The following is a 23,942-nucleotide window of genomic DNA, read 5'->3' on the forward strand; positions in this document are numbered from 1 at the left end:
GGAATTGCTGTCAGATGTTGAAATCCTCCTTCCCCAAACTTGAATGAATTTCAGACTGAGCAGAATGGGAGCATCAGGCAAATCCATCTTCCTTCTGAGTCCCCTCTAGACACATCCCACTAGGCTGACGCCTTCCTTGTAAGCAATTGCTGTGACGCAGCCTCCCGCATTGTGCCAACGTAGCAACCTATCCAGCAAGCATCTTTTGTAATGAGACACTGGTACTAAGTGTGTCCTATAATAGGAACACTATGTAAAGGCACAGAAAGTCTTGTTCTCCAGTCCTAAGTATCCCCCCCCCCCCCCTTTCACTGATTTCAACAGTGCTTTCTTCCAATTGCATTCAGGAATAGAACCTGAGCGTTTATTTACGCAAACCCTGGTTTTTCAGGCCCTAGTCTGACACTCTAACCACTGCACCAAACTGCCTATCTACTGCCTCTCAGTAAGGTTTATGATAGGTTTATAACCAAGGCTTCCTTTGTGGCCTTGTGTACCTGCACCAATAACTGTAGAAGGAAGATTCCTCCCTGTTGGTTCTCCTGGACCTCACATTTGTTTTTGATACCACGAGTCATGGTACCCCTTCTGGGCTGGCTGGATTGGGGTTGAGAACCCCTATTCTGTTTTCGGGTATAGTCTAGCCTAGAGGGCAGGTACCAGAAGAATCTAGTGCTCAGGGACAACTATTTATCTTGTTGGTCTTTGGCTGTAAACAGAACAAATTAAAAGCCTGCTTGAATGAATCAGTACATTTTGCTCTATTCAGCCTGGAGCTGTTTTGCCAGTTTTAATTTATTTAAAAGATTATTCTGTACATGTTTTTCTTTATAATCCATTGTTAAGACAAGCAGATGGTAAAGAAGGGAGATGGAAAGGGTTAGCAGGCATTACTATCACTGAGAGAAGCATACACCATCAAGGATTTAAACGCATTTTGGAAGTGGAAGTGCAGTGGAGAGGTGGTGAAATGCGCCCATACTTTCTAGGTGATGATACTGAATGCCGAAGGTGACGTATCACCTGTGGGAGCAACTGCCTATCATTGAGGTGGATGTGCTCTGGGATTCTCTCTTGGCTGGCGCCCAGTTTTACAGCCCAAGGAGAACATGCATTGATTTTGAAGGATGGGAAAAGCGAAAGCTTCTGAAAATCCACTTAACGATGACATTCACGATTTGCCTGCAGAGCAAGGAGTTGAAATCACCTGGGCAGAATCCGAAGGAGTCGGTGCTTTCTTTGGGGTTTACCTGAATGGCGTCTTTCTTGGATCTGATCCAAATCTCCTTAACAGTCCCTGGTTCGTTTCAGGTGACGAGGTGCAGGTCAGGACCTGCTGTCTCTGTTTTGGGTTGGTTTTAGTTTCCCAAAGTCATTTGCCCATCCCTGCAGAGCTATTTCTTTAATCTGATGGGAGATAGCTCTGACAGACCTCCTGACATGAAATGGAAGACTTCCCAGAGGAAATGCTTGAAAGCGTTGTGCTCTGGTTTTTCCTGTGCCACGGCCAGAAAACAAATATCTACGCACACGATAACCTGATTGCCATTTAGACTTGTTATCTCCTCCTGTCTGTGCTCTGGGTCTTTACAGCTTATTACCTTGGGGACAAGCGTGACATAATTTGGCAGCCAGTCAAGAATAAATTACTTGTGGATTCACACAGTTTCAAGGGCGTCCTGGGCACGGATGCTCAATAGCAGAAAATCAGCAGTGCTGTATCTACAGAGCACAGAGGCAGTTAGCTATCGACAGGGGCATTTGATTGTTAAATGCAGACATTCAGAAATCAACTGATGATTGTGGTGGAGAAAAGGAGTAATCGGAGACCTGGCTTGAGATTTCAACCACCCAAGTTACAGGCTGCTCAGGCGAGCTTTGGTTCGGTTAGTCTTCCTAAACTTGGCTGTATCGCCTTCCTTCGCGTTCAGCTTAATGAACTGCATGTTCAGGAACCAGGTGAAGGATGCGCTATAAATGCAAAGTAAGTGGTGCTGAGATCTTATTTGTAACCATTTAGTTGGTGGCTTTTAAGACTTCTGGCTGGAGATTCCTTGGCTGAACAAATTGGTTGCTCATAATATAGAGTGGGGGCATAGTCGTGGATTCATTGCATAAACTTTCTTTGCAGTTCTGGGCTTCACTCAAAGCATCTCTTTCTGTGATGCATGCAAATGATGCAATGGGGTTGGGCATGTAAAATAAACACTGCAGCTTCAATGTGAGTGCATTATGTGGCTATTTTCAGGCTGGCGTAGATAATGGAGAGCTATCCTGTAGTATGAGCTGTCTCTTCTTCCTGTTACTGTGTAGGGGTGATAGTTCTGAGAAACCTAATTTCTACTTCCCCCCGGGTAAAATCTAAGATGGTAGGGACAGAGCACGTTACAGCCTCATCCCATTCCCATACACATTTGCTTAGAACTGCTTAGGCAACAACAGTTAAAAAGCAATAAGATGTCTTCTATATAAAAGAAGAAGAGGAGGAGTTTGGATTTGATATCCCGTCTTTCACTCCCTTTAAGGAGTCTCAAAGCAGCTAACATTCTCCTTTCCCTTCCTCCCCCACAACAAACACTCTGTGAGGTGAGTGGGGCTGAGAGACTTCAGAGAAGTGTGACTAGCCCAAGGTCACCCAGCAGCTGCATGTGGAGGAGCGGGGAAGCGAACCCGGTTCACCATATTACTAGACTTAACCACTACACCACACTGGCTCTCTGCCAATTAAAAGTTGTTGTTCTTTAAACCCCAACATAAATAACAATTACAAGTTCATAGCAGAGAATTGCAATAAAGCATCATTTAAGACCGGAATAAAATTGACATTTATAAATGTTTGCTGGAGCAGCATTACCTCCTAAAATCCAAGCAAACCCCTCTAGGGAGGGAATATTGCACCAATGGCCCCTCCATCGAAATGCCATGTCTCTCATTTCCACTGGCTTCACATCACCCAGTGCTGGCGTTTAGAGAGCAGGCCTTCTTCTGCTGGCTTTATGAGCAAAGGGAGGATCATAGGACAGTGAAGTGTTTTCTGAGGTGCTTTGGGCTAAAACATTCCTGGTGCAGGCATGGAGACTCTCAATGTGGCAATGATGAGCCCCTTGCTAGGAGGGACCATAGCTTCATGGTAGAGACCGTGGTTTGCATGCAGACAGTCCCAGGTTTTTTCTCTGGCATACCCAGTTAATTAAAGGAACATACAGCAAATGATGTGAAAAATCACTGTCTGACACCCCAAAGAGCTGCTCCCCATTGGAGTCGGCACAGTTGAAGAGGCTGTATAAATCGCACCATTCCTCCAGTGTTGTCATGGGACGTGATGGTGGTGCTTGTGTTTCTGAGGATACAATACAGTTGTACCTCGGGTTCAATACTTAATTCGTTCTGGAGGTCCATTCTTAACCTGAAACTGTTCTTAACCTGAAGCACTACTTTAGCTGATGGGGCCTCCTGTTGCCACCAGAGCATGATTTCTATTCTCCTCCTGAAGCAAAGTTCTTAACCTGAGGTACTATTTCTGGGTTAGCAGAGTCTGTAACCTGAAGCGTATGTAACCTGAGGTACCACTGTACCTCCAAAATGGTGTCACATTCTTGCCACACACAGACAATGGCAGGGAAGATGTCCTAGCAGCCAGTTGTTAAGTTTCAGAAGGGGCAACCTGGTACAGAAACTTTGAGGCAAGCCATTGGGTTGCTTGAGTGACAGGATTTTCCATTGAACATCAGCTGGGCTCCTCTGAGTGCGGCATTATCCGGAAAAGAAGATGGAGAGCAATCCCCAGCTTCCACGTTCTGAACCATGTTCCCTCAGATCAAGTAGACGGGGCTGTTTGTACTAGGCGTTACTTGCCGCTCGCTGTTTCCACCTTACAAGCATTGTGTTGGAATGATCACAGAGCGTGATGCTGTGCTGTAGCTGGTCTCCGGGAAGAACTAGGCTGCTTTGTTAGGGCCCATAGCTGCAGCGGAAGTGTGTGCCTGTCATCAACCCACGTACGAGAAATGGGATCTCTTGGGACCCGGCCTTGTTGCACTGCACCTTGTGCTGCACTCTTCATGTTTGTTTTTAATTACACACTCTGAGACTTAAAGGGAGAACCCAGCCTTCCGACAGATTTTATCTGCTGATTATTTTCACAAATTGTTACAGAAAAGGCCTTGGGGGCTGGAGTGTAGGTGGAGGCTCAGTTACCCAGTCATAGATTGGATGCCAAGGGGGAGCGTCTTAACCTACGCTCACAAAGGCAGGTGCTGACAGATCCTCCTAGCCAAGGGAAACATGCTTACATTCTGGAGAGTGACAGAGAAAACGGTAAAGTACGACCTTGGCGGGTTAGCTTTAGACCGAAAACAGACTGCTCTCCCCTCGCCCTCCGCCCTCGCTCTTGCTTTGACCCTCTTCCAAACAAATTTCGGTTTCTGTCAGATAAAGAGCATTTGCCTTTGTCCTAAGGAAAGTTTGCTTTTCTGTTTTGTTTTGGGGTTTTTTTGAAAATAGCTGCACGTTTTTGGTAATCTTCAGTGCCGCTGCTCAGAGCGCTTGATTTCTCTGTGTCTTGTCAGTCGAAAGCAAAACAAAAACGAAGCCAAGACATTGTACTGCAGTCCCCCTTTTTCTAACATTTAGGTTCATCAGTACTACAGCTGCCTCCCAGAGGACAAAGTGCCCTACGTGAACAGCCCAGGGGAGAAAGCCCGTATCAAACAGCTCCTTCACCAGCTGCCGCCACACGACAATGAGGTGAGTCATTTAGAAATAATTGGGGAAACATTGGCTTAGTGCACACCGCAGGGGACTGGACCATCTTTCTGATGTCGCTGTTGCGTGCAGCAATTAGCCAGTTAACCAAGGCTCTGGCAAAGGATTTGTTAAAGGATTGTTTTGCAAAAGCTCTCTGGGTTCTTAAAAATGTTTTCCTCACTTTGCCCCCTCCCCACCACTCTCAGTGCTGGCTGATGAATTACTTGGCAGAGACCCTGCCCTCTGTACTTGTTCTCAGTTGAATAGGAAGGGAAACAGTCCTCATATTTTATCTGGAAATGCATATTTATGCAATGCCTATTTAGAGTCTAGATGTCCTATTACTTACGTTTATCTCTTCAATGTTTTTTTGCTTTTGCTTTGACTGAGAATCGCAGTTTCCAACTTTTATTTTCCTGGAAAAGACATATTTTGTGGTGAGAGATGTTGATAGTTTTTTATACATAAAAATAATGAAAGCTTTTGGGCTCAGACTCACAGAAAAACAGGCCTGGCTCTCAGTGTTAATGACATACCCTTAAATTGTAAGTATAGGTACAATAAACGTTTCTCTCTGTGCAGAGTTGTTGCTGCTGTAGGTTAAAATATTACTAGATAAAAGAGCACATATTTCTCATGCGGGTGCTAAAATATTAAGTTTTCTGCTTTTGTATTGAATTGAAGAACTGAAACATACAGGCTTTTTATTGCATCTGACTGTGACGTTATATGTGAGAGCAAAAAGTAAAATTTTAAATGTTGTCTTTGGGACACATTAAAATGGGTTGCTTGCACCACATCTGCAACTTGCCACTGTGAGGAGCCACTTGCTCAGCCTTTGTCAACCTGGTTCCCCCTAGAAGATTTGGGCTTCATCTCTCACCATCCCTATCCATTGATCATGCTGGCTGGGGCTGATGGGAGTTGTAGTCTGAAAAAATTACCCAGAGGGCACCAGGTTGTTAACCACTGACTTACTAAGCTACATAAGGCATGAAATGCATATTTGCATCTAACATAACAGGGTTTTTTTAAAAATTCAAATGCACCAGTGGGGAATTTAACCCTTTCCTCCTCTCCTGCTTTCCTGAAAAAATAGTTCTACTTCTGCATTTTATGTTGTGCCCCTCTTAGGGATTGATTCCTCCCCCCCTTTGGATTCCACAGCAAGCAACTGCTGCCCTGGCCACAACATTTGCTGCTTCGCAGAAGAGTATTTAAAACTCGCAGCTCTTCCTCTCCACTGGAAAAGAACATGGGGAGCTGTGTTCAGTGTATTTTCAGTTAACTAAAGCCATAGAACGGGACCTTACATCCATACCAAAAACTTCCAAAGCCAGACAAAAAACCCCAAACTGCTTCCTGATACTTTGACACCCCAGAAGTCTCTACTCACTTTGCTCCAGTTGAGCATGGTTTTGAAGACTGACTTAGCTTCTCCTTGTTAAGAATACCAGCAGCACCTTAAGTGGTTTTCAGATGATTACTAAATCTCATGCAAGAGAATGGACACCCATAGAGAAAGCTCAGTCCCCAAACTGGCCTTCTCCAACCTGGTGCCCTTCCATCAGCACCAGCTAGGTGGTGGTTAAAGATAAGAGTTGAAGTTCGAACAGCTGGAGGGCACAAAGTTGGAGAAGGCTTCTTTAAATCTTTGGACTCACAGCTGTCCATGGAGGTGCAGGTTAATTCTGTGTCCAGGGCAGGTGTCTACCAGCTCCATCTGGTATGCAGGCTGAGACCCTACATGCCCACAGACTGTCTTGCCAGAGTGGTGCATGCTCTAGTTATCTCCTGCTTGGACTACTGCAATGCGCTCTATGTGGGGCTACCTTTGAAGGTGACTTGGAAACTGCAATTAATCCAGAATGCGGTGACTGGGATTTGCCACTGAGACCATATAACACCTGTCCTGAAAAATATTCATTGGCTGGTGCTGACTTTTAAAGCCCTAAACGGCTTTGGTCCCGTATACCTGAAGGAGCTTCTCCACCCCCATCATTCTGCCCGGACACTGAGGTCCAGCACCGAGGGAACCATGGAACCAGACAGAGGGCCTTCTCAGTAGTGACGCCTGCCCTGTGGAATGCCCTCCCAGCAGATGTCAAGTTAATAACAACTATTTTACTTTTAAAAGACAACTGAAGGTGGCCCTGTTTAGGGAACTTTTTAATGTTTGATGCTGTACCGCCTCTCCCCATATGATCTGACCTGGACTGTGTGATCATCATCTGAGAACTTTCTTCATGTGGCTCCTCCACAAGAGGCCCAGAGGGTAGCAACACGAGACTGGGCCTTTTCTGTGATGGCTCCCTGTTTCTCGAATGCTCTCCCCAGGAAGGCTTGCCTGGCACCTTTGTTACATACCTTTAGGTACCATACTTTCCTCTATAACCAGGCCTTTGGCTGGTTAAACATTCTATGGCCTTTTAAATGTATTTGTGGGAGGGGAGTTATTGATTTGATTTTGTTTGCTTTTATGTTATGTATTTGGTGTTTGTTTTTATGTTGTAAACCACTGTGTGATCTTTGGATGAAGGGCAGTATACAAATTCAGTAAATAATAACAATAACAATGAGTAGGCCACAATGTAACACTTTTGTTGTGTGGTGAGACATAGTTTTTCTTGTCAGGGGGTAATTTTAGGTTCTGAAGAAATTGGAAATGGAGTAGGGAGATGATTTCTCTCAAAACCCAATCCTCACTCAGCTTGACTAAATGAAAATCACCTGTGTTCCAAAGGACCAATTATTCCATTGTTGTATATATATAATTATTTTTTGCATATTACAGTATTGCAAATCCGGATTGTGTTAATTCCTGTGTTTGCAAATGGACTTGATTCATGGTACTCTTCTTGAACTTCCCATAACTTTGTCAGTGTGTTGGGTTGCCCTGGCTGTGTGATAGTTAGCTGCTAGTGTTCGCTAGTACCATGAGCATGTGAGGTTAAAAAAATAAAAAAACAAACTTCTGGTAGCCTATCAAATGTACTATGCTGTGAAGCTGAGACATGTTTGTTTTCGTTTCAAAAAGCTGTTAACAGAATTGTAAAATCCTGCTGTTGGAAGAGACTCAAAAGACATTAAATACCTCCCTTAGAGTAAGATCCTCCAACTGTAGAATTGGAGTCTAGACTGAGGCCCAGGGATGGAGACTGAAGTTCAAGCAAAGATGTTCCAAGGCGATAAGTACTCTTGGAATTGAGTTTTAACTCATCAATAGTCTTAAAAGTTGCCAACTACAAATGAGTCCAGAGACAGACGGGTCTCCCAATATAGAAAGGGGCGGCTGTAAAATTAGGCAGGGTGTGAAGAAAGCAGATAGAGAGAAGCTTTACTCCCTCATCCAAAAGTGACTGGCTGGAGCCTCAAGGAAAGCAATATAATCCATACTTAATTCATGGAATTCACTGCTGCAAGATGTCACAATGGCCACTAGCTGAAGATGGCTTCAGATAAATTGATAACAGGATGTTGATCGATGACTACTGATCACAATGGTTATATGCAGCTTCTAGGTTGGAGCAATAGCAGTTGAGGGCTGTTGACTTCATGTACTTTTTGTGGTATTTATACACTTCTAAAACGAATGCCTTGCAGTGCTGCAAATGTGTGCTCAATCCCAGTTCCCAGTCGTGCTTGAGAACAGTTTTCTCCAAGCTGGTGACCCCCAGGGCAGTGCCGGCTGGGGCTGATAGGAGTTCTGCTCCAAAACATCTGTAGGGCGCCAGGTTGGCCTTCATCCCAATCTTACTCTGGTGTTAGAAGTGATTTTCCAGCTGTTTTAATGTGGCTTGAAAATCTTATTCTGTCACCCACCTCGTAGGCCTGTTTTGGCCAAAGACAGATGAAATAAATACAGTCGTACCTTGGAAGCCGAACGGAATCCGTTCCGGAAGTCCATTCAACTTCCAAAACACTCGGCTTCAAAGGCGCGGCTTTTGATTGGCTGCAGGAGCTTCCTGCAGCCAATCGGCAGTCGTGAAAGCCCTGCTGGACGTTCGGGTTCCAAAAGAACGTTCACAAACTGCAACACTCCGGGTTTGTGGCGTTCAGGAGCCAAAACGTTCGACTGCTAAGGCATTTGTCAACCAAGTTACAGCTGTAATCATCTTGAATATTTTTACCCTGGTATAAGGTTTTGTCTTTTTAAAGAAGTGTGGTATGCCCCTTATTGCTGTTTTAGCATAGAGCAGGAAATGCTTTTTAAAACTCTCTGTTCCAAAGAGCTGACTTTCTAGATATAAACAAACTCCCTGGTTAGGGAGCATGGCTGGGTTTCCCCCTTCCCTTTGACTAATTCTGCACTTTAATTATTCTTTATTTTCATATCTTTGCTTTGTGTGAGTCTACAGGCTACTCTTAAGCTACACTCATCTTTGGAGCATCACCTTAGCTGGTCCATAATATTTAGCTGGGGAAATAATTTATTCCTGCTCAGAAATAAGGTGATCATTTAAGGAGAGAGTCCTGTTTGATGATATATATTTTTATAATGCCATTATTATATTGTCAGGTTTATATTTTATCCCTTTCCTAAAATGGGATTTGCCTATTTCAGGGCTGACATATCCTGGATCAATGTTTCATTCAGCTATTCACTATGCCCCCAAGATTTACTTGTTTGTTTATTTAAAAGCATTTATATACCACTTCATATTTCAAAAAGCTAACTGATCCAGTTCCTGGCCAGTCACTGCCATCTCAGGCTGCCCAAAGTTAGGACTTTTTGACTCAATGTCCTGAGTTTATATTGAGTTGTATTTGACATATTCGTGCCACCTTGGACAGATATTTTTGGAGCTCTTCACAATCTCTTCCTCTTATCTCATGTTCAGGGGTTTTTGATGAGGGACATTTATCAAAAGCTTTTTGAAACCCCAAGAGCCCAATGGATCCACAATCCATAGCATGATGCAATCCAGTGCCTGACCCAAGCCTCCTTTACTGAGCTTCTGCGAGAGAGAGTAAAGGTCATACCATCTAATGCCCAGAGGAAAGATGGAAGAGAAAGCATTTCTAGAACACAGTGGCCCATAACGACGCAAGAATTTCCAAATTCTCTAGAAAGAAAAATGCTTAATTCCTTTGGGAGATGGATACTTACAGAATATATGTATTCCTTTTGTGCAGAGATTTGCTTCTGTAGAAGTTCTGTAGAATTCAGAAGCACTTGATTGAACAAAAAAGAATAAGCCCTTTAAAATAAGTCCTTTAAAATCTTTCTATCTCTTCACGGGAATCAGTTAAGAGATCCATCCCCACAATTGTTCTTGGGACAGCTTGCCAGAATTTTACACTGTTTAGGAAATGAATTTTTTTTATCTCCAGTCTGAATTTCGAAATGCTCTCTTCCCGTTAGTATATTAATCCTTAACCGTATTAATTTTTTTGGTATTTTTCTAGAAGAAAAGTCCTGGCTGGAGCAGATGTAGCTCTCTTTCTACCCCTGCTTATAATTTTTAACAGCTAATTTACAGGTCTGGCATAACTAGTGCAGCAAATTAGCTCCTCCTACCTCACCTATGGGACACAGGTGGCGCTGTGGGTTAAGCCACAGAGCCTAGGACTTGCTGATCAGAAGGTCAGCGGTTCAAATCCCTGTGACGAGGTGAGCTCCTGTTGCTTGGTCCCTGCTCCTGCCAACCTAGCAGTTCGAAAGCACGTCAAAGTGAAAGTAGATAAATAGGTACCACTCCGGTGGGAAGGTAAATGGTGTTTCCGTGCGCTGCTCTGGTTCGCCAGAAGAGGCTTAGTCATGCTGGCCACATGACCCGGAAGCTGTACGCCGGCTCCCTCGTCCAATAAAGCAAGATGAGCGCCGCAACCCCAGAGTCGGTCACAACTGGACCTAATGGTCATGGGTCCCTTTACCTTTACCTCACCTATAATCTTTTGATTGTCCACTCTGGCTTCTTTAATCCAGATAGAATACAGGAATACAAAAACTGAGAAGCAGGATCAGAGACTTTTATAAGAACAGAAAGCATATGACAGGAATAGAGATCCAGCAGGCTTTGGAAAACACAGCTTATTCTTGGGTTCATATATACAACTCTTACATTTTATCTTCCAAACAAACATCACAACCCAGGCAACCCAGTCTTTAACTCCCCTGGAAAATATAATTTATTCTGCTGATCCATTGGGCAAGGGTATCATTTCTTTAATTTACAGCTCATTAACCAATTTTTCTTACAAACCTTTAAATGCTCTCAATCTCCACTGGGAGAGAGATTTGAATGATACTCTAAACGAGCCTTCCTGGAACAGAATCTGGCAGAAATTCCCTTTTCAATTTTATTCAGCTAAACTTAGGGGAAACACACAAGAGCTAACTCATAGATGGTATTTGCATCCTGTACTACTCAATAAAATCAATTGCACTCTCCCAACAACTGGCTGGAGAAACTTAAAATGTAATTTCATTTTTCCACATGTGGTGGACTTCTCAAAAACTTTGTATATGTTGGGATAACTTTTTTTGTGAAATGAGTATGAAAACTAAACAACAGGTACATCTCAACCTCAGCGTTGCTTTATTATCTCTATTTGAAGGAGATTATGAAGAATTACCATGTAAAAAGCTTATATTACAATTAATAACAGCTGCTTGCTTGATGTTGCCAGTAACTTGAGAACCCTAAATGTTATCTGAAATGTGGCTGAATCAAATCTGGGACGTGGCACTGTTGGACAAACTGACTGGAAAACTAGGTGAACAAGGAATAAACAAATCAAGAGATGCTTTCCAAAACACATGGTTCGACTTTATTTCGTATGTTTGTACAAAAGAGCATGGCTATCGACCACCAGTGACTCGCAGCAAGCTATGGACAGATGCACATCTTTTAGCATATTGGGCCATGAGTCAGTGTGATGCAGCAGCAAACAAAGCAATGCTATTCTAGGCTGCATCAACAAAAGTATAGTGTCCAGATTGAGGGAAGTTATAGTACCGCTCTATTCAGACGACACCTGGAATACTGTGTCCAGTTCTGGGCACCAGAAGGATGTTGACAACTGAAACTAGTGCAAGATGATCTAGGGTCTGGCAACCAAGCCATATGAGGAACGGTTAAAGGACATGGGTATGTTTAGCCTGGAAAAGAGGAGATTTGAGGGGAGATATGATAACCGTCGTCAAATATCTTGAGGGCTGTCACATGGAAGATGGTGCAAGCTTGTTTTCTCCTGCTTTGGAGGGCAGGACTCAAGACAACAATGGCTTTAAGTTACAAGAAAGGTGATTCCAACTAAACACCAGAAAGAACTTTCTGACAGGGGAATGGGCTCCCTCAGGAGGTGGTGGACTCTCCTTCCTTGGAAGTTTTTAGCAGAGGTTGGACAGCCATCTGTCATGGATGCTTTAGTTGATATTCCTGCATCGCAGGGGGTTGGACTAGATCAGGCATCCTCAACCTCGGCCCTCCAGATGTTTTTGGCCTACAACTCCCATGATCCCTAGCCAGCAGGACCAGTGGTCAGGGATGATGGGAATTGTAGTCTCAAAACATCTGGAGGGCCAAGGTTGAAGAAGCCTGGACTAGATGACCCTTGGGTCCCTTCCAGCTCTTGTGATTCTAGTAGGATGACTTTCAAACTATAGTTTTTCTATGTAATATGAATCTGTTCTTTCATGCGGGGTGTGGGGAGAGTTTATTGAATGTTGTTCTGCATAGTACCTGTAAAAGATAAATACACCTTTTTTTAAAGTGCAGGGGGCGGCATTGCCAAATTGCAAAATGCAGCCAAGTATATATATAAAACCCTCTGGAAGGCTTACAAGCCAAGGGCATGAGGACAACAGCAATCCTGTGTACCTGGAGTTCAGAGGTCCATTGCCCCCTGAAGATGAATGTTTCATGTAGCATCTTTAGTTGACAGGAATGGCTTCCCTGAGTGAAGCTGATGTTGGGTAGGTAGACAGAGCTTTGGGTGGGTGGATCCAAAGGGAGGTATGGCGGGAGTGACTTTTCTGTGGTTCTCCATTCCATTCCTAAATAGCTCAGTTGGTTAGAGCACGGTGCTGATAACACCAAGGTTGCAGGTTCGAACCCTGTATGGGACAGCTGCATATTCCTGCATTGCAGGGGGTTGGACTAGATGAACCTCAGGGTCCCTTCCAACTCTATGATTCTATTATTCCCCCTCCCCTAATTTTTCCCCAAGGGAGCATTCAGCATTCTGTGACCACTGAGCATGCTCTGTCCTAATAGTGTTGGGTTTGAGTTTGCCTACCAACCTTAGGGTTTCCTCCCTTTCTTGAGTTTAACTTTGTACTTCTGCAAATGCTGGCGTTCCCCAAGCCTCCTGACCCCTCCCTCTTTCCTGCAGACATTGTCAATTTTGACTCCTTAAGGGTTTGCCCCCTGGAGAATGAGTTTGCTGTTAGTTATATATGATTATAAATCACACTGTTACTTTTGTTCAAGCAGGGCCTTCAGGCTCTTACATCACTTGTGCCAGAATTCTGCACCTGAAGCATGATCCTGTTTTTTTATTTTAGATTATTTTAAAATGTGTTACTCGAGAAGGTGTTTTCAAAAGCATCGTGCAGTCTGGGACCACTCTAGTTAAAATTCAAAAACAAAACAGAATGGGAGGTGAAAACCCAAGGGCACTCAGATGATCTTTTACATATGGCCTGTTGGCACTTCAAAATTGCAGCCCATTGAATTATTTTCCAAGGGCTGAAAAAGGGTTTGTCTGTGTGTCTCCCTTTCAATGACTTGGGTTTCGCCCTGATAAATTGTAGTGTGCATTTTAAACATTTGAAGGCAAGGCGGCCAGTGGAGGGGAGGCCTTTTAATCATCCTGACAACATCTTGTTGGTCTTGGCTTAAGCCTGAGCCCAGTTTCAGTGAACAAGCAAGCAAATAGTTATGGACCTGCCATAAGCTGCGCCGTCAAGAGCTTGCTAAGCTCTTTTGAGTGCCACTGAAGTACCTTTTTAAAAGAGCCTTGTCTACTGAATCAGGAAGTAATTTATCCCTTCTCAGCTTTGAGTTCAGCAGCAAGTGAATTAGCGATACTCTGTTGACTTACAGAAACCAGACCAGTATGTGCCAGGAGAAGACCAAGATGGCGGTCCCTTTTAGATACAGTGCAATCGCATCATATGTTGAGGTTATACATGCCCAGGATAACATGCATATGTGAAAATCACACATAGCCAACATTTCCTTATTTTCTGGCAAATGGGGGAGACCTTCTGCAGTGTCTCTACGGCCTTTCCCCGTTCCTCCATGTGTGAGTGAGTTGAGTGACTGGGGGAGGAAGAGAGATGGAGGTGGAAGGGAGACAGGTAGAGACAGATGCAGGCAGAAGAAAAAGGCTGAAATTGATTCAGAATGGCACTGAAGCCAAATGTGTATAGTTTAATTTCTGCAAGTTAAATGTGTGTGTGATGCGACTTGGCTGTACCAGTGGTGAGAGGAAAGGGGCTAGAAAGCCACAGCTCAAGGAAGTCTTCTTAATTTTCCTTGGATTTGACAGTTTTCCAGTGCATTAATCTCTGGTCTGGCCATGTCCCTTGAGTAGTGTCCTATCATTGTGATTATTCCCTTACACATCCTTATCCCAAGACCTATCAACTTTTCAGGGTCAACCACCATGTTTTTATGACACATTGGTCTTCCGCGAGTTATAAGCAGCCATTTTTTTAAATAATGTGCATGTGTGCATATTGGGAGTATCATTAATAAACTGGATAGCAGCAGTCAAACAGGTAGTAGAGAAAGCAGCAGAGACCATTGTGGTTTGAGGAGAGGAAAAAGAGAAATTGGCTTGCGAGAGTTTGATCTGGGCTGAAAGCCCATCTGTTGAGGGGGGAAATATCTGCCTGTAGGTGGCAAGTTCCTCCCACGTTGCCTGCAAAAAACAAAAAACAAAAGTGTTGGAGGAGAAGCCAAGGCTTGCAACTTTCAGTGTAACACAGATCATTGCTGATTACTCTCTAGGTACGATATTGCAACTCACTGGATGAAGAAGAGAAGAGAGAACTCAAACTCTTCAGCAATCAGAGGAAAAGGGAGAACCTGGGCAGAGGCAATGTTCGACCCTTTCCAGTCACCATGACCGGTGCCATTTGTGAGCAGGTAGGTCTATCTTCACAACATGTTTGCGGCCAGATGAACCTTGGATTCACAGAGCAATTTTCCCAAGTTGTGGCATTATGTTACTGTGGCACACATACAGCACAATCTTCTAAATTGTGTTTCTTGCAGAGGGTTATTGGGTTGTTTTTGTTTTGATTATGTATTTTGTGTTTTTATATTGTGATTTTATCTTGTGAACCACCCTGGGACCTGCAGTTATAGGGCAGTATACAAATTTAACAACTGATAATGCTTTTTGTCTCAGTGTTTAGCTTTGGGTTATGAGAGGTCATAACAAGAGATGCTGGCAACTCAGGAGACAAATTTGTTCTTTGCTTTGACCTTACAAAGGAAGTTTAGTACGAATTCTTATTAATTAAACTATTCTCAGGGTCAGAGAATTTCCTTGTGTGGATTTCTTTGGGGGGGAGGGTTCCCCCCACATAATCCCCAGGGGAAATTGCACCTAGGCTGTGCATTGCTAGACCATAAAACCATAAGCAAAACAAACTTGCTCACAGCCAGAATTGAGGGAACCTAGAAAAGCGTGTATTCCCTCATGTCTAAAATACTTTGGACAAAAAATGGCAGTATGTTATTATTTTGCATGTTGAAATTTCTAAAAGATTCTTTAAAAATCAGAACACAACACACTCCCACTGTTTCTCCCCATATTTTTTTCAATATGGGAAGACCTCCCAACACGAAAGGGAACCCAGATACAAGTGGAAGGAAGTGTGCTATCCTGCGAAGTTCCTATGCGTTATCAAAGCAGCCCAGCTCTCTTGCCTCCCTCTCTCTCTGATGGAAGACAGAACAGGCAGAAAGAGAAGCAGAATCTGGTGCTAGGCCTGCTGTTTGCTTGCTCCAAGCCCCATCCATATATGGACAGGGTTTGGAGCGTACAAGCAGCAACCCCTGCATTGTGATTGGGAGCTGTGGTGGCGCTCATGCTCATGTGTAGAGCACGTGTAGAGCGCATCATTTCATTTTCATTTGAACCCCAGTTTGACAAAGGACCTGGGTTGTGAATAACCAGAGGAGCAGCATGCATGATGTATCATTTTGTAGAAGCTCGTATTCTTTCCAATGCTGCCATGAGCTGTTTCCCCCTTGAATGTCGTAAGAGCAGGTTCCTCCTTAATGTCTTCGCAGTGTGGAGGCCAAATCAATGGAGGAGACATAGCCGTCTTTGCATCGAGGGCAGGTCATGGAGTTTGCTGGCACCCGCCATGCTTTATATGCAGCGTCTGCAACGAGCTGCTGGTAGATCTCATCTATTTCTATCAAGATGGGAAGATTTATTGTGGCCGGCACCACGCGGAATGCCTCAAGCCTCGGTGTGCGGCGTGTGATGAGGTAAGGCCAGCCAAACATCTCTCCTCCCGTTAATCATGATGAATGGTTGCAAGTTTCCAAAGTCCTCTTTGCCAGCCTATCTTTGCATCTACGTCTTGCAGCTCTACAAACAAGGAAAGATGTGAAATATCGCCAGACTGGTTCACATGGTAGCCTCTGTGGCGGCTTCTCTTTGCAACAGCCAGCACAAGCATGTGTGAATGTAGATGCCCACACCTAGCCCAATGCCCCTGCCAAGCCCAGAACTGCTGGCTATTCATCCACAGTTTATCCTTTTTCAGGGTGGGGAGGAAATCTGCACTTGCCTTCATCGAAACAGATTTGCACTGTGTACAACAGTGTACATGATAAATTGTGTGTGCTTTCTCCTCCACCCCTTTAATGCCCAGTCTGCAGCTGAGAGGTGGGAGAGAGGGAAGCTGCAGCCTGTTGCAATAGGCCAAGGACAGGATCGTAGTGAAATCAAACTGTCAAACTTCATGGCAGCTTTAGGGTTTTGAACACGGCTTGTTGATTTCGAACCACAGTACAGTATTAATCACGCACTGCTGCACCTCATTAGTTTGCCGAAATCCGAAGATTCTCCAGCTCCCTGGTAGTCGAGGTATCGGAGCCCAAACCACAGTCAAGATTTTGTGAAATCTAGCTTGTTTGCCCTTGTTGCGTGTACAGAAGAAATATCAATATAAATGTAAGAGAATAATTAAAAAAAAACCTAACCCAATGCTTCCCACTTCCTGGCCCCCACTTACTGAAAATGGAATGGGAGTCATCTTAGGCTATTCCACACAAACCCCTGTACCATGTACGTCCCATTTTCTCAACAACCATTTTGATTTATTTGCTGCAGTAGAAAATTAGGATTAAAAAAAAAGGCATAGACGTAAGAGTCTTGAAGCAGCGAAGCCGTTAAAAAGCAAGCTCGAATCACAGGACAAGTTAATATTTATTTACTTGTCGATCGGTCTCCTCATGCGTTGAGCATCTAGGCAAATGGCCTCTGTGACAGGTCGCAAGAAAAATGAGCGAAGCTTTGCTTTCTAGGCCCTAACACGTTTGCTTGATTTCCCACTACAGATTATCTTTGCTGACGAGTGCACGGAGGCTGAGGGACGGCACTGGCACATGAAGCACTTTTGCTGTTTTGAATGTGAAACAGTGCTGGGCGGGCAGCGGTACATCATGAAGGAAGGACGGCCATATTGCTGCAACTGTTTCGAATCCTTATACGCGGAGTATTGCGATACCTGCGCCCAGCACATTGGTAAGGGAGCCATTTTGAAATCTCCATCCCTCGCTGCCAAATTTGGGGGTGGGGTGGTCGGGAGTGGGAACGATAGCCGGGCGACCTTTGATGTGGGTTTGTAGACATTATTTCTTTCATTTTTGTTTTTTAAGGCACGAACACGATATGGCGTGTCGATACACCCGTTGCGTTATTGTTTTAAGGTGAAGCGCGCCCCTAGGCGAGCAGTTGAAATGGCTTTGTTTTGGAAGTACATGACAGGCCCTGGCATCTGTTTCTGTCAGCAGTCCAACAAACCACTTGGCAGGTGTAGGCGTCTAGCTTTGGGCCCGGAGTCTACAAGGCAGTGTTACTGCTGGCGGGGAAGAAAAGGAAAATCTCTAGCGCCAATGCCAGCTCCGGATGGGGCTCCTGATTTCATCAGTTAAAAGAAATAGTCCTCAGCCCTGGAAAAAAAGAGAGGGAAGATCAAGGAATATCTATGTGGGGGGTTTTGTTGTTGTTGTTGTTGTTGTTGTTAAAAAAGACTTTACTTTTCTATGCTAAGGAAGGAGACATTGTGCCCGTGAGGCATGGTAGCAAGCAACTCCGCTCTCAAAAGTGCTTTTAACGAGATTGCACAGCTATTCAGAAAAACGGCTCTGAAGCTCTCTCAGGATGCCTGGAGTAATTTTATATGTTTGAATATGTTGGGAAATCTCACTCAGAAGGCTTTAAAAAACAACAACCCACAGAGCCATGTTCTAAAATATTACGATGTAATATCTCCCGTCAAGCTCAATTAAAGAAGTGAAGGCGTCTGAAAGTGCTAAAATCCAGCCCTCCACAGTCTTAAATCCAGGTCATGAAAGCCAAATGAAGAATACTAGCTGAGGGCTTATCAACACTTAGCTGTTGCCCAGCTCTTCCCAGGCATAGGTCTGCACTGTCCCAGTCTGTTTCTGACTGCTCTGTTGTTGTTTTTTTTGGGGGGGGAAGCATGCTGAAGAACTACCCATGTGTGAGTGGCTGTATTTGAGGTGGAAACTCTGTTGGTTGCTGGAGAGCCTTGTCTTTTAGTTGCATGGAATGCATGGCACCTGCCTGTCAGTTAGTGCTGCAGGTGGTAATCATGCAAACAGGTGGTGGTGGGGGGGAGATTGTGGCCGCTGTTGTAACAAAGCCAGTGGAATCTGGCATTTACAGGTAGTGTTGTGGTGCTTTTGTCCTTCCATAGCTGCTATAAAGGAGAGTTGTGGGGGAGGATTGCTCATGAGTAGAAAGTCACAGGTGGACCAAAGCAGGTTTTGTTTTGTTTTTTTAAAAAAGTATTTAAAAAAATCCATCATACCAAGTCATAGCAATCAAAACCCATCCAAAAGAGTAACCAAATATGATTCCATCAGAACATAAAACCTTTAATGATGATGATTTTATTTGTACCCCACTCATCTGCCTGGTTTGCCCCAGCCACTCTGGGCAGCCTCCAAGATATATAAAAACATAATAAAACATGTAGTATAGTGTATTTTAAAATGGGGTTTTAGAGTTTTTAGGGGTTTTTGAATGTTTTATGTAGTTTTTATGTAGTTTTATGTAGTTTCATGGTAGTTTTATGTAGTTTTTATGTAGTTTTTCAATTTCATTGTTCCGCAAGGGACAATGACAATAAAGATATCAGGGGGGAAAGCTTTCCTATACAAGGCTGCTTCGTATGTCTTCTAAAGGTTATGTAGCTACTCATCTCCTTGACATCTGATTCAAAACAAATAATAGATCATTCCCCCACTAATACATTTCAGGGTTTTTTAGCATTGTGTCTTAATGGGGACGCGGGTGGCGCTGTGGGTAAAAGCCTCAGCGCCTAGGGCTTGCCGATCGAAAGGTCGGCAGTTCGAATCCCTGCGGCGGGGTGCACTCCCGTTGCTCGGTCCCAGCGCCTGCCAACCTAGCAGTTCGAAAGCACCCCCGGGTGCAAGTAGATAAATAGGGACCGCTTATTAGCGGGAAGGTAAACGGCGTTTCCGTGTACAGCTCTGGCTCGCCAGAGCAGCGATGTCACGCTGGCCACGTGACCTGGAAGTGTCTCCGGACCCTGGCCTCTTAAAGTGAGATGGGCGCACAACCCCAGAGTCTGTCAAGACTGGCCCGTACGGGCAGGGGTACCTTTACCTTTACCTTAATGGTTGTAACCTGCCTTGGGACCTTAGGGTGAAGGGTGCGTTCTTAACAACAACAACAACAACAACAACAGCTATACAAAATCCAAAGTATCAGAAATGAGAACGATCTCCTTTATAATTCTATAATTAAGATCATGAACAGTTGGCTTGCCATCAGTGTCCCTAAGCTGTTCCAAAATTAAATTCCCTTTCTCGGGAATATGAGCACACACTGTAGTTTAAAAAAACAACACCACCAAAGCAAAACTCATTTTAAACGGGGAGACCCATCTGTAGCTAATGTTCTTCTTTTGAAGCTTATATATCCTGGAATTTAAGAGAGGACAAGTCTTAACAAGAGGATAGTATCTGAACTGGCACATTACCTATTCTTAATATCCTGTTTGTTCCATACAAGTCCTTGAATCAGTTTTTCAGTGCATTATCACAGATTTTAACAAGAATGTATCTCAGATGCCTATTTGGATTTTAATCCAAATTAAAATTATCCTTGACTTGCTCATCTGAGAACTCAAGGAAAGTACTGAACCAATATTCTGTAAAGGACAGTATTATTATTATTATTATTATTATTATTATTATTATTATTATTATTACAGTGGTACCTTCTCCAGGGAGGATGTTCCATAAATGGGGCATCTCCATTGAAATTACCCTCTCCCCAGTTGCTACCTGCCTCACTTTTGTTTGTAGAAGAGCTTATGAAGAAGAACTTCGTTTTCAGGCAACCTCATATGAGGTCAACAAGTGCCAGCTCTTTGCAAAGACTACCAAGGCAGTTTTAGGAGCAAATGGGATATTTTCACATCAAAATTCTGTTACTCTAACCATTACCCTGCACTTGCTCTCCTACCAAGAGAGCTCAGTGAGCGCCGCATTCCCTTGTTTTGAGATGTTAGGGCATGGTATCCTACATTGCATCATACTTTAAAGAAAAAATCTACATTTTACTTAGTTGCAGAAGGGGCTTCTTTTAGTCAGATGTACTGACTCCGTGACTACGGAGATGCATGAATATGATCAGTAACGTTCTGTTCTCGAAAGACGTTCTTAGTTCCAAAAGCTACTTTGCTGTATGTAGGTAGGTGTTACTAAGGTAACAGCTTGTCACCTCCCCCAGTGTATCCTTTGATGAACTCAGCTGCAAAATAAAGGTATGTATAGGGATCCAAATTATCAAATAGATGCAGTTTCGATATGAAAAGGTGGCATGCTGTAGGCATGCTGCCGGCAATCTGCAGCAGCTGTTGGGGGGTTTTAAAGATACTCAACTTAATTTTTTAAGATAGTCAAATTATTGCACAAGGAACTTGCCACTTCTTTTTCTTGTAGTGGCACGATTGCTCAGATGAAAAAATTGGAAAGGACACCTACATATCATACAATGGAAACAGGAAGTGTGGTCAATTGCTTTATCTGAGAAACTAACCAAAGGAGAACATGCCCTGAATGATGCAAATGATAGGGATGATTTTGCTCAAATATGGCTTTATATCCCTTTACATAGTATTCAAACAACCCCCTTGATGTCTGGCACCTACCATTATGCATATAGATTTATGGGGAAATCTGCTGTATTAGTCTTCGGTTCTGGGAAAGGGGCAGGAGGAGGAAAACCAATTGTTTTGGTAATGTTATGTTTATATCTTAATATTAATAAGGGGGAAAGCAATTATGTAGGGGTACACTCGAATGTATTGTTGAGCCTTCCCCTCCAAATGTTTCTGGATTATAGCTCCCATCTTCACTGCCTTTTGGGCACATTGGCTGGGAACGATGGGAAATCAAGAGAGCACATGTTGACCTCCCCTGGTGTAGAACTTCCATCTCTTAGCCTCAGTGAGCTTTTCATGAGCATTGGCCCCCATAGAAGGGACAACCCAGTGGAACTGATCCCTGTATCTTCTGCCTTTTGTGTGATAACCAGCCCCCTTAAAAAAATTCAGCAGACAGCCTTGCACATTGTTAGGAAGAGTGAAAATGGATCTAGCGCTCTCCATCCCACCTATCAGATTTGACAGACATTTCGCTGGTGGGTTGTAAATTAAAGATGATAATCTTTCCGTAAAGGCTGTGGGGAGGACTGTGGCGAATTACTCGCTTAGAATGTGAGCCCCATTCTTCCCAGGAAATTCAAACCTCAGTAAACTGCATTTCACTTAAGTAGATTTGCAAGCTCGGGTGCAATAATATTCTGTTTCCGTTTAAGGTGTATGTTATTATTTATGTGCTTAAGAATCTCAGTTCTTTGCTTCTCTTGATTCAGCTTTTTAAATATGTTGCTACCTGCCCTCAGCCTTTGGGATGATGCAGATGAGAAACTGAATTAAAATGGATCACACAGTCAGCGCCATAATAATTGCCAGTGGATTGCATTTTAACATAGCCCACGAGCTGGATGCAGCCCTCAGCCAATTTAATCTGGTCTCCAGCAGCCCCACCAAATTTAAATCCAGTTGTGGCAGCAAGTGTGAAAATGTGATGTTTAAGAGTTGTAGGATCATAAACACACACACACATATTGGTTGTATGCCCTTTGGATCAAGGGGTTTGGGCTGCTTTGCTACTTCCAGGAGCTGATCTAAGTCATGGTTTGTTTCTGCATGTTGCTGAGACCTAGGTTCATGGGTTAGCTCTCTCAGATAACTCATAAACCATATGGCAGAGGTTGCTTACAGCTCATGATTAGTCTGGAGAGAGCCAACCATGAGTCTGGGAGCAAAGCTGCCATGACTTCCTCTCCTGCAGCCTCTCTCGTGTGTTCACTCTCTAAGCCAGCCTTTCTCAACCTGGGGGTCCCCAGATGTTGTTGAACTACAACTCCCATCACCCATAGCTAGCAAGGCCACAGCTCAGGGATGATGGGAGTTGTAGTCCAACAACATCTGGGAACCTACAGGTTGAGAACTGCTGCTCTAAGCCATGGTTTCACATAGTGTGATGCACAAACCAGGCCTCTGAAAACAAAAGCACATTTTTAAAACAGTAACAACTGGGCACACCCTGAATTCTAGCCTCTGAACCACCTACACAATATTACACATGGCTGAAGACCCTTTTTCACGGTTGGTACGGAGTATTATTTTACTCCACGATAGAATGTCCTGCACTGGCTTCTGAAGTAGTGTGTAAGCAAAGCAAGGAGTATTGCATCTCCTTAAAGACTAATAAATTTATTATGGCACGCAGATTCATGAACTAGAATCCCTTAAGCTGACCATAAGTTTCTTTCTTTTAAGAAATAAGTGTACAGTGGTACCTCGGGTTAAGTACTTAATTCATTCCGGAGGTCCATTCTTAACCTGAAACTGTTCTTAACCTGAAGCACCACTTTAGCTAACGGGGCCTCCTGCTGCCGCTGCGCTGCTAGAGCACGATTTCTGTTCTCATTCTGAGGTAAAGTTCTTAACCTGAAGCACTATTTCTGGGTTAGCAGAGTCTGTAACCTGAAGGGTATGTAACCTGAGGTACTACTATACTACTATAATCTGATATGGTTTCACACTGCTTCAACTCAAGACTTGCTCAGCAACATTTAGTGTTCTGATTGGCACAGTAGTTATACAGTGGATAGCGAGGAAGCGAAGCACAGGTATTATTTAGTAAGGCAAGCAAGAAAGCCTTGGTGTAGCTGCAACCTGGGCCTGATCATGTGATTTAAAGGCCAAAAGGGTGCCATATTATAAAAGCATAATTGCCCCATAATATATTGTCTTACTTACCCATTGAAAATCCTACCAGCTGCTGCCTGTGAAACTGTATGATGCGCTGAGAGTTCTTGAGTGTGCAGTAAAGTCAAGATGCATCTGTTTCCCACTCAGGGATTTGACTTCTAGAGGATTAGAGGAAGGGGCAGAAAATCGAGAAGAGCAGCTGTGGTGCATTGTGTGTGTGCATGCTTAAAAAAACCAAAATCTCACGCAAAGGCAAAAATAGGGAGCAAGAGACAAATACCTGAAAACCATTCCTGGAAAAAAGGAATAGTTGAAACATGTATTCGCCATGCAATTATATGATGCCACGACATTGTGTGAAAAGGGTGTGTGCGTCCATAACTTCAGTGTGTGCTACTCTACTGTAGTAAATGAATTGCTTCCCCAATGGGAATGGCTCAGAAGGGGTTGTGTGCTTAGCCTTGGTATAGATCACTGCTTGCTCTCCATTGTCTACATCTTTCTGATCCATTTCTGTTCCGGAAGTTTGAGACATGCCACTTTGCCTTTTAAAAAGCAACAACAAACCCACCCCATGGATTAGAATAAAGAGAGCCAGAAATAGATGGTTTGAAGCCAGCTTTTTATTTCTGAACACAGAGTAAAAACTGAC

General features: G+C 43.7%; 1 protein-coding gene across 2 annotated transcripts in view; it reads left to right on the forward strand.

Annotated features, from left to right (window-relative positions):
- PRICKLE2 (prickle planar cell polarity protein 2) overlaps nucleotides 1-23,942 on the forward strand; it is a 251,802-nt gene that overhangs the window by 196,607 nt on the left and 31,253 nt on the right. For both annotated transcript variants that reach the window (XM_081901626.1, XM_081901627.1), the window contains 4 exons: nucleotides 4,633-4,746; nucleotides 14,712-14,849; nucleotides 16,005-16,208; nucleotides 17,286-17,472. In XM_081901626.1, the coding sequence (XP_081757752.1) occupies nucleotides 4,633-4,746; nucleotides 14,712-14,849; nucleotides 16,005-16,208; nucleotides 17,286-17,472 (643 nt within the window). The remainder of the gene's footprint in view (nucleotides 1-4,632; nucleotides 4,747-14,711; nucleotides 14,850-16,004; nucleotides 16,209-17,285; nucleotides 17,473-23,942) is intronic.

This window comes from Podarcis melisellensis (genome assembly GCF_964234715.1).
Source record: "Podarcis melisellensis genome assembly, chromosome: 2".
NCBI classification, from domain to species: Eukaryota; Metazoa; Chordata; class Lepidosauria; order Squamata; family Lacertidae; genus Podarcis; species Podarcis melisellensis.